The 21,153-nt window shown below is 33.4% G+C and overlaps 2 protein-coding genes across 2 annotated transcripts; both read right to left on the bottom strand.

The window, feature by feature from the left end:
* Positions 1-5,682: 5,682 nt before the first annotated feature.
* On the bottom strand, positions 5,683-14,508 carry LOC142226728 (uncharacterized). Its single transcript, XM_075296885.1, has 2 exons — positions 14,354-14,508; positions 5,683-7,389 (listed from the first exon to the last, which is right to left on the bottom strand). Exon 2 carries the CDS (start codon positions 7,383-7,385, stop codon positions 6,255-6,257), a length of 1,131 nt encoding a protein of 376 aa, XP_075153000.1. The 5' UTR covers positions 7,386-7,389; positions 14,354-14,508; the 3' UTR covers positions 5,683-6,254.
* Positions 7,433-12,954, bottom strand: LOC142225170 (uncharacterized). The gene is made up of 2 exons (XM_075294949.1): positions 10,968-12,954; positions 7,433-10,686 (listed from the first exon to the last, which is right to left on the bottom strand). The coding sequence occupies exons 1-2, from the start codon at positions 12,952-12,954 to the stop codon at positions 7,433-7,435; spliced, it is 5,241 nt and encodes a 1,746-aa protein (XP_075151064.1).
* Positions 14,509-21,153: the final 6,645 nt, after the last annotated feature.

Below are 21,153 nucleotides of genomic sequence, written 5' to 3'. Positions count from 1 at the left end.
AAAATTTTGAAAAAAATGTCTATAGAAATTAAACATTGACAAAATTTTCTATAGAAATAAAATTTTGAAAAATTTACTATAGAAATAAAATTGTGACAAAATTTACTATAGAAATAAAATTTTCTATAGAAATAAAGTTTGACTTTTGAAAAATTTTCTATGGTAATAAAATTTTGACAAAATTTTATATAGAAATACAATTTTGACAAAATTTTCAATAGAAATAAAATTTTCTATGGAAATAAAATTTTGACAAAATTTTATATAGAAATAAAATTTTAACAAAATTTTGACAATATTTCTACAGAAATAAAATTTTGAGAAATTTTTCTATAGAAATAAAACTTTGAGAAATTTTTCTATAGAAATAAAATTTTGAGAAAATTTTCTATAGAAATACAATTTTGAAAAAAATTTCTATAGAAATTAAACATTGACAAAATTTTCTATAAAATGACAAATTTTTCTATAGAAATAAAATTTTGAAAAAATGTACTATAGAAATAAAATTTTTACAAAATTTTCTATAGAAATAAAGTTTAACTTTTGAGAAAATTTTCTATAGAAATAAAATTTTGAGAAATTTTTGTATAGAAATAAAATTTTGACAAAATTTACTATAGAAATAAAATTTTAAGAAAATATTCTATAGAAATAAAATTTTGAGAAATTTTTCTTTAGAAATAAAAGTTTGAGAAAAATTTCTATAGAAATATAATTTTGAGAAAATTTTCTATAGAAATAAAATTTTGAAAAACATTTCTATAGAAATTAAACATTGACAAAATTTTCTATAAAATGACAAATTTTTCTATAGAAATAAAATTTTGAAAAAATGTACTATAGAAATAAAATTTTTACAAAATTTTCTATAGAAATAAAGTTTAACTTTTGAGAAAATTTTCTATAGAAATAAAATTTTGAGAAATTTTTGTATAGACATAAAATTGTGAAAAAATTTTCTTTATAAATAAAATTTTGACAAAATTTACTATAGAAATAAAATTTTCAGAAAATATTCTATAGAAATAAAATTTTGAGAAATTTTTCTATAGAAATAAAATTTTGAGAAATTTTTGTATAGAAATAAAAGTTTGAGAAAATTTTCTATAGAAATAAAAATTTGGGAAAATTTTCCATAGAAATAAAATTTTGATAAACTTTTCAATAGAAATAAAATTTTGACAAAATTTTCTATAGAAATAAGATTTTGATAAAATTTTCTATGGAAATAAAATTTTGACAAAATTTTCTATAAAAATAAAATTTTCTATAGAAATAAATTTTCGACAAAAATTTTTATAGAAATAAATCTTCGACAAAAATTTCTTTAGAAACAAAATTTTTACAAAATTTTCTATAGAAATAAAATTGTTACAAAATTTTCTATATAAATCAAATTTTGATAATATTTCTATAAAAATAAAAGTAGAAATAAACCTTTGTCAAAATTTTCTATAGAACTAACATTTTCACGAACTTTGCTATAGAAATAAAATTATGACAAAATTTTCTATAGAAATAAAAATTAAGAAAAAAATTTTAAGAAGTAAGATATTGACAATAATCTTTATAGAAATAAAATTTTGACAAAATTTCTATGGAAATACATTTTTGACAAAATTTTCTATAGAAATAAAATTTTGACAAAATTTTCTATAGAACTAAATTTTTTTTGGGAGCCATCGTGGTGCAATGGTTAGCATGCCCGCCTTGCAGGCACAAGGTCTTGGGTTCGCCACCTCAGTAATGTTGGTAACATTTCTGAGGGTTTCAAAGCTTCTCTAAGTTGTTTCACTGTAATGTGGAACGCCATTCGGACTCGGCTATAAAAAGGTCCCTTGTCATTGAGCTTAACATGGAATCGGACAGCACTCAGTGATAAGAGAGAAGTTCACCAATGTGGTATCACAATGAACTGAATAGTCTAAGTGAGCCTGATAAATCAGGCTGCCACCTAACCTAACCTAACCTAACCTACTATAGAAATACAATTTTTTATAGAAATAAAGTTTGATTTTTGAGAAAATTTTCTATAGAAATAGAATTTTGAGAAAATTTTCTACAAAGTATGAGAAAATTTTCGATAGAACTAAAATTTTGATAAACTTTTCAATAGAAATAAAATTTTGACAAAATTTTCTATAGAAATAACATTTTGAGAAATTTTTCTATAAAATAAAATTTTGAGAAAATTTTCTATAGAAATAAAAATTTGAGAGAATTTTCGATAGAAATAAAATTTTGACAAAATTTTCTACAGAAATAAAATTTTGATAAAATTTTCTATAGAAATAAAATTTCGAAAAAATTCCTATAGAAATTAAACATTGACAAAATTTTCTATAAAAATAAAATTTTGATAAAATTTGCTATGGAAATAAAATTTTGAAAAAAATTTCTATAAAAATTAAACATTGACAAAATTTTCTATAAAAATAAAATTTTCTATAGAAATAAATTTTGGACAAAATTTTCTTTAGAAATAAAATTTTTACAAAATTTTCTTTAGAAACAAAATTTTGACAAAATTTTCTATATAAATCAAATTTGGACAATATTTCTATAAAAATAAAATTAGAAACAAACCTTTGACAACATTTTCTATTTAAATAAAATTTTGGCAAACTTTTCTATGGAAATAAAATTTTGAAAAATTTTTTATAGAAATAAAATATAGACAAAATTTTCCATACAAATAAAATTTTAACAAAATTTTCTAAGAAATAAAATAGTGACAATAGTCTTTATGGAAATAAAATTTTGGCAAAATTTCTATGGAAGTAAGTTTTTTACAAAATTTTCTATAGAAATAAAATTTTGGCCAAATTTTCTGTAGAAAAAATTTTTGACCCAATTTTCTATAGAAATAAAATTTTGACACAATTTTCTATAGACATAAAATTTGGCAAAATTTTCTATAAAGATAAATTTTCGATAACATTTTCTATAGAAATAAAATGTTGACAAAATTTTCTATAAAAATAATTTTTTATTTGTTTTGTTATTGCTGGTTTATTCCTCAATCATTTCGTTGTTTCTGATTTCAGTTTAAAACCATGCATTGACTACACTACAGGTGTAGCTTAGCCAACAGAAGAAAATAATGTTTGTCAAATTTATTTGGGCAAAGCCCTATAGACTGCAAGATGGTTGGATGGACGCAGGTTTCGAAATTACCACATTCTTCATCAGCATCCTCTACTTGCAGCAAAACTATCAACCAATTATCAGAATAAATGCAGGCAGTTCAATAAATCCAAGGTGAACCACACTTGAACCTTCCGAAAAAAGGTTTATGATAGCCGGCTTATGCCGGAATAAATTCGTACAAACATGTCTCTTTTCCTTTGCCACCGTCAAATCATCGATTTGAGTGCAGTTGGTTGGATTTATTTTGAGTGTGCTTCCTTTTTTTATTGTTGGTTGGTTGTTGGTTTTTTCTTTAATCATTGTTTTCTATAGAAATATTTTTTTTTTTCAAAATTTTCTATAGAAATAAAAATTTGACAAAATTTCTTTAGAAATAAAATTTGGAACAAATTCTCTATAGAAATATAGTTTGGAAAAAACTCTATAGAAATAAAATTTTGACAAATTTTTCTATAGAAATAAAATTTTAACAAAATTTTTTATAGAAATAAAATTTTAACAAAATTTTCTATAGAAATAAAAATTTGACAAAATTGTCTATAGAAATAAATCTTCGACAAAAATTTTACAATATTTCTATAGAAATAAAACTTTGACAAAATATTCTATAGAAATAAAATTTTTACAAAATTTTCTATAGAAATAACATTTTGACAAAATTTTATATAGAAATAAAATTTTGACAAAATTTTATATAGAAATAACATTTTGACAAAATTTTATATAGAAATAAAATTTTGACAAAATTTTATATAGAAATAAAATTTTTACAATATTTTCTACAGAAATAACATTTTGACAAAATTTTATATAGAAATAAAATTTTGACAAAATTTTCTAAAGAAAGAAATAAAATTGTGACAAAAATTTTCTACAGAAATAAAATTTTGACAAAATTTTCTATAAAAATAAAATTTTTACACAATTTTCTATAGAAATAAAATTTTTACCTTGTTAGTTCTATAGATATAAAATGTTGACAAAATTTTCTACATAAATAAAATGTTGACAAAATTTGCTATAGAAATAAAATTTTTCCAATATTTTATATATAAATAAAATGTTGACAAAAGTTTCTATAGTAACAAAAATTGTTTGCAAAATTTTCAATAGAAATAAAATTTTCACGAACTCTTCTATAGAAATAAAATGTTGACAAAATTTTCTATATAAATAAAATTTTAACATAATTTTCTATAGAAATAAAATTTTTACAAAATTTTCTATAGAAATAAAATGTTTACAAAGTTTTCTATATAAATAAAATGTTGACAAAATTTTCTATAGAAATAAAATTTTGACAAAATTATCTAAAGAAAAAAAATTTCGACAAAATTTTCTATATAAATAAAATGTTGACAAAATTTTCTATATAAATAAAATTTTAACATAATTTTCTATACAAATAAAAATTTGACAAAATTTTCTATAGAAATAAAATTTTGACCCAATTTTCTATAGAAATAGAAATTTCACAGAATTTTCTGTAGAAATTAAATTTTGACCCAATTTTCTATAGAAATAGGATTTTGAAAAAATATATACTTTAAAAATAATTTAATTTTTCGTGTTATATCATAGAAGCTTCGATGTGCAGCTAAAATCGTTAAAACATTTAAAATTCAAGATGTATTTATACACCCAAAAAATATCGAATAATTTATTCGAAGAAAAAAATTAAAAAATAACATACACACAAAATATTGATCAAACACTTAAAAAAAATATTTTTTAATTTGGTAGATTTGCGGTATTTTTTTTTAATTTGGGTTGATTTTTTTGGCACGAGTGGCAACCGTGGTCCCTATAACAGATATATACTGTGAACACACGCGAGGATTTTAATGGATAAAATTAATATAAAAAATACCCATTTTTATGGTTAATCGATTTAATTTTTTTTACTTGGGAAATTCAAAAGGTGTGCATTTTTTTAATAGTGGCGTTTTTGATCTTTTAGTTTTAATAGCAATTGTTTGTGTGTATGTGTGTTGGTATGTTATGTTATTATATATGGTTTGATTGTGAGAGCAGTGATAGGTAGAAGAGATTGATTTCAGGCTATGTTTGGGTTCCTTTCATTACTCAGCCTAATACAACCCAAACATAGCTTGAACTAAATCTCTTCTCCCTATCACTGCTCTCACAATCACTCTCGAACCATATATAATAACATAACATACCAAAAGAAACAAACCCACTATAGCAATATTAATAAAAATTAATTCACCATTTTTAGTTTTTTTGAGTAGAGTAGTGAGAGCTATTGCCTTCGCTCGAAAATATTAAATTATTTTTGTAAATTGATATTGCCACCTGTTTAGAGGGGATTATTTTGCCAGATTCATTCTGCAATGGGCAACCAAAATGCCATAACCCAATATTAAATTAAGCGAATTATTTTTGTTTTATCTTTCTGTAAACCAGCAATATTAAATAAATACTTTTAAATCTTAAAATAGAGTATATCGTAATTAACTCAAACTGAATGCGTAGCACCGAGAAATAAAATAAATAAAAACACAAGGATTTAGTTTTCTTTTCAATATTCTTTCAATAAAACGTAATTTTATTGAATTTTTGGGAGATTATTAATTTACCTTTTACAAAACAATCGTTGGACGGACGTAATCCAGTAACGAATAATAACAAAAACTTAGACGCCGCAAGACGGTAATGGCGCGACTCGTTAGAAAAATGTAACGAATTGTGCTGAGAGCACAGAGCTGCATCCAGAGCTTAAGGTACATTTTCTAACAAGGGGGAAATTGTCATTTTACAAGATTTTAAGTCCCCATCTAACGAATAAATTTTGACCTTACGAATTTGAACTTAAACATTCCGCCCGCCTTGCAACATCCAGCTATGTTGTAATTGAAATTCATTAATACATAGACATTACATACAATATTTTAATATCAAAATAAATATAAAATGCGATGTCAGTTTCATTTTCAAATTGAGCAATTTTTTTTTTTTTTATTAGTTCATGTATTCATCTTTTCCAACTTCATTCTTTCTTAACTAAATGCTCGTAGAGCCGTTGACCCGGAGGGTCTGCAGTGTCTGGGTTATTGGCCAGGATGACCTACGACACATATTCATGGTTGACACTGCCCTGAAATCACCCAGCCGAATATCGTCAGCTGCGCCAAGGGGAATCCCGGACTCGAAAACATTTGAGGCTTAATAACCCTTGCGTATACGTCGGGCCCCAGGACCAACCCCACCCCGGAAGGGCGATAAAACACTGGATCGGCCAGCTGGAGACATTCAAACTGCTCTCGTATGGAGTCTGGAGCCGACGCCGATGGGGTGACCACACGGGATAAATCTGTCACCCGGGCGGAAAAAATCAATTTATTTTCCGCGTTGTGCCGAGATACGACGATCAGCGGACAAAAGGCGTTCTGCGCTGTCATTGCCGAAGTAAGCCGTAAGCTTTGGGCAAGACTACTGCATATCATACTGTACCCCGCACATGGGTCGAGGACAGCTCGGACGGGAATTCGACGACCGGACAAGACGAGTATCAACACAATAGTGGGACCAAGCGTAACAGTTGGTTGCAAAACTAACAACGGACTAAATATGGGGGTAGCATTTGTAATGCAGTACGCGGACGAATTAACGGACGGACTTGAATTTGACTTTCTCTTAGACAAATCGGACGATGGAGCGGAAGGACGTTGTTGTTGCTCGAAGGAGTGCAGAAGCGTATGGTGGCTCTCTCCGCATTCGCGACACCTTTCGCGACTATTGCAGGTCGATCGCATGTGTGACCTGCCCAGACAGTTGGAGCACACCCGATGAAGAACTACGGTGCGCAGCCTTTGCTCCAACCGCATTTTCAAGAACCTGCGGCACGACCGTAGATTATGCTTCCGCCTGCATAACACACAATTGTTTAAATGAAGCTTTGGGCTCGAGTCCGAATTTCTTTGGGCAGTCCCCGTAGGGGAAGACGAAGATTCTGCTGCCTTAGTTGCAGATACTTCAGCTGGAGCCGTATCAGCCCCCGACGGAGGGACAACTTTTTGTGTCGGTACTACCTCTTGTGAAGAGGCGACGACTGGGGTCATCCCGACGCCAGGGACCTGCTCGATTGCTGGTAACGGCTCGCGAAGAACCGGTGCAACATCACTTTCTATAATCTCTCTTTCCTCATCGGACATCGGGACGTCATCTTCGTAGTCAGGGAGAGTCTTAACAATTTCCCTCATACTTTCCATTGTACTGCGAAAAGAAAGATGACGCTTACTATATGAACGATCGAAAACTATTCGGTCAGTATGACCAATTTTACCACCGGCCGTCTTACAACACCGTTTGTCGTTCTCACGTCAGCAACTCTAACGCGACCGTCAGATCCCGGGTGGACGTCATCCACACGACCTAATTTCCACGATGTAGGAGGCAATTGTTCATCACGAATTACTACCAAGTCCCCTACTTCGATATCACGCTGCGAAAATTTCCATTTATACCTTTTCTGTAAGCCTTTCAAATATTCCTCTTTCCACCGTAAGCAGAACTGTTGCGACAGCGCCTTCATTTTCCTAAATCGATGCACCAAATGAAGTGGTGATTCCTCCTCTAACTGTTCAGGAGGCGCCAAGATCGGAGATCCTACCAAAAAATGGCCAGGCGTAAGTGCCACCAACTCTTGAGAACTTTCACTCATCGGGCACAACGGCCTAGAATTTAAACAAGCCTCAATTCTCGAAAGAACAGTCGAAAACTCTTCAAATGTATATTTGAATCCAGATGCATGTTTCCTAAAATGCGTCTTGAAGCTTTTGACAGCAGCTTCCCAGAGACCACCCATATGTGGCGCCCCGGCAGGGATAAACTGCCAGGAAAGCTGCTGAAACTGGTATGCGGAACACACCTTATCACGTCCTTCTTTAAAAACACATCTCAAATCCTTTTCCATTTCGCGTGAAGCGCCTACAAAATTTGTACCATTATCCGAAAAAATGGTCTTGGGACAACCGCGTCGAGATATAAATCTGTGAAAAGCGGCCAGAAACGTTGTCGTAGACAAGTCTGATGTGGCTTCCAAGTGTATGGCCTTCGTCGAAAAGCATACAAAAACGCAAACATAACCCTTTGTTATCTTACATGCGCGCCCTATAAATGACTTAATTTCGAAAGGCCCCGCAAAATCAACGCCAGTCGTAGTAAACGGTCTGGTAAGTACAGTTCTCTCCGGTGGGAGAGCCGCCATGATCTGCGTACAAGACTTCTTCCTATCCAACAGACACCGTTTACACCGGTTAATAGTCGATCTAATCAAAGATGTTAAACGAGGAATCCAATACTCAATCCGAATAAGACGTAGAACCAACTGGTTCCCTCCGTGAATAGATATGTCGTGAACATATTTCACTAGTAACCTAGCGAATCTACTATTATACGGCACTATAATTGGATGTCGCTCACTATACGACAGGGTAGGACACCTACTCAAACGACCATTCAACCTCATAACCCCCTCCTCATCCAGGAATGGATTCAATGACAACAACGAGCTCCTGGAACCTAACGGTTTCTTTTCCATCAAACAATAGTACTCATCTGGATAATGAGCCCTTTGAGAAAGAACAGCTAGACGTAATCTCACTGCCTTTAATTCGGTTGCCGTCAACGTCGTGCCGTGATACACATTTCGACTAGCATGTGAATAATGGGTACTGTGATAAAACCTAAATATGTATGCGATGACTCGTAGAGCCCTATCCAACGAAGAAAACCTCTCTAAAATGTCCTCGTAGTTCGTAAAAAATGATGCGTGAGTCCTGACCGCCCGTACCTCAACGTCAGTCTCAAGAGGGGTGAAATCATTTATATCCCACTGAGAACTATCTGAGCAGAGCCACTCTGGTCCATGCCACCAAAGCGACGAAACCGCCAACTCTGCAGGCGACACTCCGCGACTTCCCAAGTCGGCCGGATTGTCCTCAGAGCGAACATGGTACCAATTCTGTCCCCCAGTATTCTCCTGAATCCTACATACGCGATTCGCAACGAAAGTAGACCACGTAGATGGCGTCTTTCGAAGCCAAGAGCGGACGATCGTAGAATCCGTCCAACAATAAACACGTCGAAATTCAATATCTAACTCCCTGGCTATAGACTTGTAAAGTTCTGAGGCCAAAACTGCCCCACAAAGCTCCAAACGTGGCAAAGATATAGATTTGATGGGGGCTACCTTAGTCTTACAAGATAGCAAATGGGTGAAGATATGTCCCTGCGGCGTAACCACACGAACATATACTACCCCCGCGTATGCTTTTTCCGAGGCGTCGGAAAAAACATGTAATTCTACCTCACAGTCTGTGGAGTAATTGACCCATCGAGGAATAAGAACGTGATTCACATCCTGATAGGTCTCGACAAACTTTCGCCATTGTCGCTCAGTTTGTAACGGAAGAGACTCGTCCCATCCTATCTTATCCAACCAAACCTGTTGCATAATTATCTTCGCCACTATAATAACTGGCCCCAGCCAGCCAACAGGGTCAAATAGCCTAGCTATAGCCGATAAAACCTCTCTCTTCGTAAACCGAGATTTTCGCTCAATCGGTTTCATCTCAAAATAAAATAAGTCCAACTGCGCATTCCACCTAATACCCAACGGTTTCGAACTACTGGCCTCAACAAATGCCAGTAATTTGGCGTCAACCAAATGGTCAGCCGGAAGCGATTCCAAAATGGCTAGCTCATTAGAAGTCCACTTCCTCAGTTCGAACTTTGCCGATGATAATACCCTAATCAATTGATCCCTAGATTCAACAGCAGTATCCACGTTATGGTACCCTGTCAAAACATCATCCACGTACATGCACCTTCGTAGAATATGTGCCGCGTGGGGATATTCATCTTCGGAGTCATCGGCCAATTGCAATAACGTCCGTATGGCTAAATAGGGAGCACAATTCACTCCAAATGTCACGGTCTGCAGCTCATAGTCTTGTACATCTTTTTGTGGGGAGTCCCTAAAGACAATTCGCTGCAGAGAAGTATGGGCCGAATTTACCCTAATTTGGCGGTACATCTGTGTGATGTCGCAATTAAAAACATATCTGAAAAATCTCCACCTCAAAATCAAATGAACCAATTCCAATTGTAATGTGGGTCCCACATAAAGAATGTCGTTCAGACTTTTACCATTTGAGGTCTTATGCGAAGCATTAAAGACAACTCGAAGTTTGGACGTCAATTTGTCCGGATTGATTACCGGGTGGTGTGGCAAATAACACACAGTTTGATCTGCAGGAGAAGTCGACGACACTGGTCTCATATGTTGCAAGTCCAAATATTCTTTAATCACCCCGTCATACATTAATTTTGTTTCAGGCTTTCGTAAAAGCGAAGCCTCACCACGAATAAACTGCTTCAAACAACTTGTCCGCGAATGTCCAAGCAAAACTTGTCCCTTTAATTCGGGTTTTATCGGAAGAGTCACTACGTATCTTCCATCGGAATCCCTATAAGTGGTATTCTTAAAATTTTCTTCACAAAATTTATCTGCGGGAGAACAAATTGCCCGTCTTGGTAAGTCCTCTAATTCCCAAAACCGAAGAAGAGTCTTGTCAAGACCATCTTCTTCCATAAATTCAACAGTCGTTGAAAAAACCGTCACATTAGAAGTGGGAATTGAACCAGTAATGAGCCAGCCGGTTCGAAGGACCAATGAATGCGTAGCACCGAGAAATAAAATAAATAAAAACACAAGGATTTAGTTTTCTTTTCAATATTCTTTCAATAAAACGTAATTTTATTGAATTTTTGGGAGATTATTAATTTACCTTTTACAAAACAATCGTTGGACGGACGTAATCCAGTAACGAACCAACCGAAGACTGTCTGTTGAGCAATCAACGATCCTAAAATACCAGACCGAACCCCCTGTAATATAATTCTGGGATACACGTCTGCCCCCAACAATAGATCAACCGGACGACTATCGAACAGATTAGGATCAGCTAAACGTAAATTAGGCAAACGTGACATATAATTCCGACTCACTTGGAAAGACGGTAAATTCCCAGAAATCTTAGGCAGGACCAACGCAGTCGCCTCTACCAAGACCGATCCATCTATGGGTGACCCTATACTCAGAGGGCAAATACCGCGAGAAGTTATCGAAACCGATTGATTCACGCCCGATATCGAAGACGTCGCACTCGTTATCGAAATCCTAAGCAACTTTTGCATTTTTTCGGTAATAAAGGAGGCTTCCGATGCTGGGTCAATAAGAGCCCGAGCTGGGTACGTCATACCCTGATGAACGATATTCACCATAGCCGTCCCTAATAGTACCGACCTGTTCTGGGAAACATGAAATACTTGCCTGGCCGAAGTGCCAGACACAATTCCAGACGAAGTGGAAGGCTGCGGATCAATCAAACCGCTAGAATCCGTAGGACGAGCGGCCGAAACTGTCGAGGACGTAGTCGCCACATTCGTAGAATGGTAAGAATCTCGATGAAGCAAAGTATGATGCCTTCCTTGACACTTCTCACAACTGCGAGATGTAGCACAGTTGTTAACGTCATGTCTACGAGATAGACAATTGAAACAACAGCGGTACCGTTTCACAGCAGTCAACCGATCATTCACAGAAAGATTCCTAAATCTCGGACAAACACGAAGATGATGGCTTTGTCGTGGACAAAGAACACACATCTTATCGACGGAATCTCTAGAAGAATGAGAAGTGTATTGCGAATTACGCGACCTAGATGGCGAAGATTTCGGAGCTGCATTCGTAAAATGCGTTCGCAGTTTCCTGCCATCAGTTTTCTTCGAAGCATCGATACCCTTCAAATCGCGGAGACACGTGAGTGTCTGAATCCTTTCCGTAAGAAAACGATCCATGTCCACCCAAGACGACAACGCAGACTTATCACTTATACCCTGTTCCCACAAAGTAACACTAATCTTCGGTAGACGTTGCACACACAAATATATCAAAATCGGATCCCAATCGTTCGTAGGAACGTTATTCACAGCCATCGCCGAAATACATGCATTTATACCACGCTGCAAGTTCTTCAACCCAGAACTTGTCTCAGTGTCTAAGACCGGAAGGTCAAAAAGTAGTTTCAACTGATTGCTGACTAAAATTCTCAAGTTGTCATAAGTTTCCTTTAACGTCCTCCAAGCTAACTCGAAACTCCTATCAGTGAGAGGAAATCTTCTTACAACTTCACGGGCGTCGCCACTAGTCTTTTTGAGCAAATGACACAAGCGCTCAATATCACTCAGACGGGAATTTTTTACATAAACAGCAGTAAACAAATCCCTAAATGTTGGCCAAGACTGAAAGTCACCATCGAAAACCTCAATATCGCATGGTGGTAAAGCCAAACTATGGACCGCACCATGGTCAACACCTAACAAAAGAGAATTTCCCGATACATCCACATTACCAGAACGAGCAGAAATATCCGCCACATCGGCCTGCTGTATAGGAGTTGACGCCCTAGGAACGGCTTTTAGACCGTCTATTTTCCTTTCGATAGAGGAAACAATACGAATATAGGCATCATAAGTTGCCTCATACTTGCCGTCAGCAGATTCTACCTTTCCCTTATCTGAATCTTCCTGAAGATCGTCTAAACACTCCTCATACCTCTCTTTCACTTTCTCCCAGAGTGATTTCGCCTCTTCGACCTGAGCCCTTAGAGAATAAACATCTAAATTCTCCTCCTTCAAAGAGCTAACCCGTGTCCCAAACTTCACAACCGCATCAGCGGCTCTAATGAATCGCGCGAATGTATCAACTGGCATATCGAAAATAATCTAGCGTCACAAAAATTCACAAAAACTCGTAAAGTATGTGAACACGCACTTATCGACAGCGAAAACTGGCCGAAAAATCAATAAATTTGCACAAAATGCCCAAAAATGCAAAAACAAAAATTTACAAAATTTTTCTTTCAGTGTATCAAATTCTCACACTGCACCGAAATTACCACAAAATTTCTTGAAGTGTAAACAATTGTTCGTAAAACAACCACTTCAAAACTTAAAATCAAAAATTTCAAACAATTTGTAAACTATTGGACTATTTTTCTCTCAGTGTAGAGACAATTAATTTTCGTTCAGTGTACCGAATCACAAAATATTTTTCCCCGTGTACAAAAAATAGGCAAATTATTCAAGTTGAATTCAAAAAATCTCAAAATTCTACTAAAATTTTCAAACTATTTCTCTCAGTGTAAGAATGAATTTACGAAAATTACGCTCAGTGTACCGAAGAATACTGACTGCCGCCAATTTGTATCAAAACTTCACACACGAAAACCAAATAATTAAAAAAAAATTCAACAACTTATAAGAAATTATAAAAAATGTCTGTAAGACCACATGTAGGGTGTACGGACTGTAAAATACACCTCTACACTTCCACGACAGATAATCTCCCCAAAAAAAATTAAAAATCACAAATAATAAAAATTATAGAAATAAAAATATATATACGTAATATATACGATAAAATAAAAATTATACGATCGTACCGGACCGCCTGTAGGGTGCACAGTGACCAAAACGATAATTTTTACTAATGCGCGTAACGCTAATGGGTCATACAACACGATAACCCAAAAAACTCAATTTCAAAAATTTTTATAATATTCTTCAAAATATTTACAACTCGCGGCCCCGTGAGGGTTAACAAATAAACCAAAGAAACACAGCTCAAAAAAAATATGTATGTATATACGTGTGTGTATCACTGATCATACGTAGGTATGTAATTCAAACGTTGACTGCAATGACGATTGATGTATGTTTACAATGGTAATACGACCAACAGAGCCTTTGCAGTCTGCGTGTATTTTGTTATTGTTTTATTTACTTCAAGTTAAAGCAACGTAATTGCAAATAATGTTTTGAAGTAAATAAGCACTGTCAACGTTTAAATTCACCACACAACACCAATATACAATAGATTTTTCACTTTTTATTTTGATTATTCTTTCACTTGAATATCATTTAACAAAACGAAATTAAACAAACGAAAGAAATGTGCGTACGTATGTAGCAACGAATGTGTGCTTTTTGAAATGCAATTTGCCGTCGGCAAAACGAAATAATTGTATCGATGTTGTAAAACGACCGCGGTTTAAATTTAAAAACACTCGCGATTTGCTCAATTATTTTAATAAAACACTGACATACGCACCTGTGTGTTGATAAATAATTATTTAAATAAATTTTCAATATAAATCCTTCACAAATATGGCTGCAAAGTGGCTGCTTTTTGTTGTTGCTTCACAATGATGAGCACTTTCCTTTGGAAAAGAAAAAGAAAACCCTTTATTAATTGCTGTAAGCAAGTATCCGGTTCGAAGGACCAATGAATGCGTAGCACCGAGAAATAAAATAAATAAAAACACAAGGATTTAGTTTTCTTTTCAATATTCTTTCAATAAAACGTAATTTTATTGAATTTTTGGGAGATTATTAATTTACCTTTTACAAAACAATCGTTGGACGGACGTAATCCAGTAACGAATAATAACAAAAACTTAGACGCCGCAAGACGGTAATGGCGCGACTCGTTAGAAAAATGTAACGAATTGTGCTGAGAGCACAGAGCTGCATCCAGAGCTTAAGGTACATTTTCTAACAAGGGGGAAATTGTCATTTTACAAGATTTTAAGTCCCCATCTAACGAATAAATTTTGACCTTACGAATTTGAACTTAAACACAAACATTTTACTTCTTATATTCTATTTAAACAATACAAAATAATTTTACTTTCGTTTTTGGCACACAAGCCAACAAATATGTTTTGCTTTGTAATCAAAGTTAGTTTGACCGCATTGTTTTACTAGCTGCTCATATCGTTCATTACTGGGTGCGTGTCTGCTCGAGTAATTAACAAGACACAAGATGGCAATAATTCTTGTGTCACATAATAAATTAAGGCAATAAATTCTTCCTGCTGTTAAAAAAGGAGATCAACCACATACAGTCAATAGACGGGCAAATGCATTATAAACAAAAACAAAAAATCATGACATTTGTAAAAAAAGTAGTCTAGAGTAAGGAAGCGAATATGTATCTTCGGTATTTGCAAAACAAAAAATGCTCAGAATTTTCTATGCTATGCTATGAATAAAGGAGGGAAATAAATAAAAAAAAATCATAGTGTAAAATGGGGAATTATTTTTATTGAATTAAATAAAATTTGATTTATTTTAATTCATTTTAATTTATGTTATTTTAATTTGGCTTCTTTAAATTTAATTTCGATTTTTTTTGTTTGTTTTAATTTATTTATTTTTATTAAAATATATAAAAAATTAAATTATATTAAAAAAATATTTTAACCCTTTGACTACCGATGTCCTTTTAGGAAGACATTCGAAAACGACACCAACCTCTATTTGCCCACTTACATTCGATTTATTTCATGATGCTATTGTAAAGTAAAGCCGTTAATTTAAATAAGCTATAAATATTTTCGTAACTGGTGAGCTCTAAAAGCCATTTTAATTACATTCTTTAACAATATGCGAAAAATACGCAATTCTGAAACCATTTTCTACTGTATGTTTCACATCTTTTGTATTTTTCCTCAAAATACGCTCATTTTCGTAAGGCCATTTGGTCACAATTCCAAAATCAAATCTTCAGAACAAATTTATCTCTTGAACTAATTGAGATAGATACTCAAAAATGTTAACCTCCATTCTCTCAAAATTATTACCGGCCATAATGAAATAAATAAACTGTTAATCTTAACATTTAACTCTACTAACTATACTACACTCTCTAGAACATACACCATGTGGGAAGAGGTTAATTATTAGCAAATGATAATTACCCATACTAGTATGTAACTAGTGAGAATATTCTCTTCTCTACTGTTATAATCATACATTTATCTCTTAATGCGTGGATGTATGTTAGCATCACTAAACAATCAGCTAACATGGTCCTTTTTCTAACCACTCACTCAGGCATACTGTTGGAGTGGTACTTGCGTATATTACTCATTATTGTTATTGTTGTTTTGTTTTTTTCATTATTCTCACAACTGTGTTTAAAATAGCGGGTTAGTGTGTAAATTGTTGTTTTTTATACCCACCACCATAGAATGGTGACGGGGTATAATAAGTTTGTCATTCCGTTTGTAACGCATCGAAATATCGATTTCCGACTATATAAAGTATATATATTCTTGATCAGGGAGAAATTCTAAGACGATATAAGCATGTCCGTCTGTCCGTCTGTCTGTCTGTCTGGCTGTCTGTTGTAATCACGCTACAGCATTCAATAATGGAGCTATCGTCCTGAAATTTGGCACAGAATCGTCTTTTGTCTGCGCGCAGGTCAAGTTCGAAGATGGGCTATATCGGGCCATGTTTTGGTATAGCCCCCATATAAACCGACCTCCCGATTTGGGGTCTTTCGCTTATAGAAACCGTAGTTTTCATCCAATTTGCGCGAAATTGAAAATCTAGAGATATTTTGGGACCTTGAAGAGGTGTGCCAAACATGGTGAGTGTCGGTCCATGTTTTGGTATAGCCCCCATATAAACCGACCTCCCGATTTGGGGTCTTTCGCTTATAGAAACCGTAGTTTTCATCCAATTTGCGCGAAATTGAAAATCTAGAGGTATTTTGGGACCTTGAAGAGGTGTGCCAAAAATGGTGAGTGTCGGTCCATGGTTTGGTATAGCCCCCATATAAACCGACCTCCCGATTTTACTTCTTGGGCTTATAGAAACCGTAGTTTTTATCCAATTTGCCTGAAATTGGAAATCTAGAGGTATTTTTGGGCCATAAAGAGGTGTGCCGAAAACGGTTAGTATCGGTCGGTATTTTAGTATAGCCCCCATAAGCACGATTTCCCGATTTAACTCCTTAGGTTTCTAGAAACCGTAGTTTTTATCCGATTTGCCTGAAATTGTAAATATTCTCGTATTTAAAGCTCACAAAAACGTGTATCGGATTAAGTTTTTATCGGTCCATTTGGTAATGCCTCCATATAGACCAATTTCACTTCTTGTGAGTATAGAAGGCGCACTGATCATGAAAATTGCTTGAAACTCAATGTAAAATTTCCAAATTTTATTTTTCGGGTGAAAATCTACAGATTTAAAATTTCAAATCAAGACGTTATTTTATAATTTTCTTGCACACTTACAAGAGATGTTAATGATTCCTCTAAAACTCAAACAAAAATGGTTCTTATAAATCCAGAATCTGATATAGTCCTCATAGGTGAAATCTTTAAATGTATCTTCGGGAAGTGTCCTCAAGTCCTCAAGCCCTCCTGAAATTTCAAAGGAAATCCTAATATTTGGTTCATGGTGGTGGGTATTTAAGATTCGGCCCGGCCGAACTTACTGCTGTATATACTTGTTTTATTAAGTTGGAGTCATGTGTGGAGTTAAGTTAAAACTATTATTTGATTTGTGATTGTCTTATTTTATTGTTTGTTATTATGATGCTTGGCGACACATTTAAAGCGTCCAATTGGCGGCAATGAAATTTCTTCTTTTATTTATATGTTTTTTTTTTTTTAATATGATATAAAGAGTATAGTCTGGTCAGAAAACAATAGAAAAGGAAGATGAGAATATTCAGCAGCAGCAGAGGCTTTCAAACTTTCGCTTCGAACATGTTGTTGTATACGAGTTTAGTTTCACAAATTATACAAAGAATACACAAATGAAGACTGAAAGAAACTTAAGAAAAAAAAATAATAAAAATTTCTTCGTGAATGATTACATATACTTATACATTAGTATAATTTTTGAATGAGTTTTTTTGTTAAATAAAAAAAAAATCAAACGAACATGGATTTAATGACGTACAGTTGCTATAATTGACTCTTGTCACCAAATTGATACGATTTTGCCCCAAAAATTCCTAATTTAAATTAAAATTTCGTACAAAAATCAGCAATGTAATTTTGACAAATCGACGACTCTGCTGTAGAAAATCAAAAAAAAAAAAAAATAAAAAAGAAATATATATATACATACATAAATTTAAAAAATATAAAATATTTGTCATACCAACTTGCGAGCTGCAATAATATCAAGATTTCGAAACAAAAAACCAGGAGACGGGTTATTTTGTTATGCTATCATGGGGGATAACAGTTTGAGGGTTATTGGTATAGCATTGATAGGAACAAGAGAGTAAGTTAAAGCATTGTCAATAATAATTATATACCGTGAATACACTCGGGGATTTTACCGGATAAAATTGGTATGAGAAATATGCCTTTCTATGGCTCATCGCTTTACCTTTTTAACCTGGGAAAGCCGAAAAGTATGAATTTTTTTAATGAGGGCATTTTTGTTCTTTTAGCTGTAATGGCGGTTATTTGTGTGTGTTTGTTTGTTTTGGTATGTTAACATATATGATTTGAGAGTCATTGAGAGAGTAGTGATAGGGAGAAGAGACTGAGTTCAAGCACTTATAATAATATCATTGAGCTTTGTTCGACTGAGTAATGAAAAGAAATAAAGTGGGAGAGTATAATAGGATATATGTTGTGGATTTTGGGTGCCAATATGCTCAGAAAATCGGACGTTTTTCCCCAACCCTTAAAAAAGGGTAATTTTGAAAAAATACCAAATAAACGAAATTAATAAAAAATAATAAAATTAAAATTTATTTTATGAAAATAAACTATTGGAGATTCTCTTAACTCTATAACAATATATTTTCTTCTATTCCTGGCAAGGAAATGTTATTAATTTTCATTTCATTCAGACAAATTAATAACAACGATTTTGACAAATTCGCATTTATTTTGTTGTTTCGTATATTAAAAAAAAAAAAATAAAATTGCAAAAATGTTTGTCCAGAAGTGGTCTATGAAATTGGTATGTACTAAAGTTGTATATAATTTTATATGCTACATTTCTTCCCTAGATAGCTTGGAAAAATTTTCAGTAATTCAAAAGCTATAGTCGAAAAACTCGGTGAAAAAACTCATGAGGTTTTGAGAACGAAGATGAAAATTTTCCAACTAAAAAGTGTTCAAAATCAATTTTGGCGAAAAAATTAAAGAGGCTCATAAAAAAACGAATGGCACCAATCTAGCAAAATCCAAAAGCAAAATGTGCACAAAAATGTCGTCTTCATCCACGAAAAAATATCCCTAATTTGAGAAAAAATTCCCAATACTGCCAGTGTTGTCGAGCTATGATCCAACATACGTTTATAAGTATTATCTTTATCTTGTAAGTAAAAATGACCGAAAAAAATGAATTCAGAATTTCTGATCATTAGGGTGTCCAGCCCCGAAAGGAAATTGTTGACATTTTATATTATTGTATTTTTGAATACAATATATAATATTATATATTATACAATATAATATTATATTTTTTATATGGAAGCAAAAAATATAAAATATAAGACAACCAAAATTACAGGATATTTTAAATATTAGTAGAAATTAAAGAGATAATTCGTTTAAAAAATGTCAGTTTTTGCGTGCAACTCTCCAGTAGATTTAAAATATCACTGCAATAACACCTAACCAATTTCAATATCAATAATAGAATATATAAAAAACCCCATATTAGCTAATAAAACTATATAAAACAAGTAAGGAAAGTCTAAAGTCGGGCGGGGCCGACTATATTATACCCTGCACCACTTTGTAGATCTAAATTTTCGATACCATATCACATCCGTCAAATGTGTTGGGTGCTATATATAAAGGTTTGTCCCAAATACATACATTTAAATATCACTCGATTTGGACAGAATTTGATAGACTTTTACAAAATCTATAGACTCAAAATTTAAGTTGGCTAATGCACTAGGGTTGAACACAATTTTAGTAAAAAAATATGGGAAACATTTAAATCTGAAGCAATTTTAAAGAAACTTCGCAAAAGTCTATTTATGGTTTATCGCTCGATATATATGTATTAGAAGTTTAGGAAAATTAGAGTAATTTTTACAACTTTTCGACTAAGCAGTGGCGATTTAGGAAAATGTTGGTATTTTGACTATTTTTGTCGAAATCAGAAAAACATATATATGGGAGCTATATCTAAATCTGAACCGATTTCAATCAAATTTGACACACATGACTATATTACTAATTATACTCCTAGTGCAAAATTTCAACCAAATTGGACCAAAACTCTGGCGTCTGGCGCCATATAAGCCCATATCGGGCGAAAAATATATATGGAAGCTATATCTAAATCTGAACCGATTTCAATCAAATTTGGCACACATGACTATACTACCAATTGTACTCCTTGTGCAAAATTTCAAGCTAATCGGGATAAAACTCTGGCTTCTGGGTCCATATAAGTGCACATCGGGCGAAACATATATATGGGAGCTATATCTAATCTGAATCGATTTCAACAAAATTTGGCACACTTGACTATACTACTATGTCTACTCCCTGTGTTAAATTTCAACCAAATTGGGCCAAAACTCTGGCTTTGAGGACCATATTAGTCCATATCGGCCGAAAGATATATATGAGTGCTATATCTAATTCTGAACCGATTTCAATCAAATTCTGCACTCTTGACTATACTACTAATTCTACTCCTAGTGCCAAATTTCAACCAAATTCGGCCAAAAATCTGGCTTCTGGGGCCATATAAGTCCATATCGGGCGAAAGATATATATGGGAGCTATATCTAAATCTGAACCGATTTCAATAAAATTTTGCACACTTGACTATACGACTAAGTGTTATGTTTGTACAAAATTTCAAGCAAATCGGTATAAAACTCTGGCTGCTGGGTCCATATTAGTGCATATCGGGCGAAAGATATATATGGGAGCTATATCTAAATCTGAACCGATTTCTTCCAAAATCAATAGGGTTCTATTCTGACCCAAATTAGGAACATGTGCCAAATTTGAAGGCGATTGGACTTAAATTGCGACCTAGACTTTGATCAAAAAAATGTGTTCACAGACAGACGGACGGACGGATGGACGGAAAGACGGACATGGTTATATCGAC

The sequence above is a fragment of the Haematobia irritans genome, chromosome 2 (genome assembly GCF_050003625.1).
Source record: "Haematobia irritans isolate KBUSLIRL chromosome 2, ASM5000362v1, whole genome shotgun sequence".
NCBI classification, from domain to species: Eukaryota; Metazoa; Arthropoda; class Insecta; order Diptera; family Muscidae; genus Haematobia; species Haematobia irritans.
This window is presented reverse-complemented; position numbering and strand designations above follow the sequence as displayed.

Excerpts from the sequence above, each read along its gene's own strand:
- LOC142225170 (XM_075294949.1), bottom strand. The coding sequence starts at position 12,954 with ATGCCAGTTGATACATTCGCGCGATTCATTAGAGCCGCTGATGCGGTT. Across the intron at positions 10,687-10,967 it reads CAACGATTGTTTTGTAAAAG|ATAAATTTTGTGAAGAAAAT; the intron begins GTAAATTAATAA and ends GTTCTCCCGCAG.
- LOC142226728 (XM_075296885.1), bottom strand. The coding sequence starts at position 7,385 with ATGGAAAGTATGAGGGAAATTGTTAAGACTCTCCCTGACTACGAAGAT.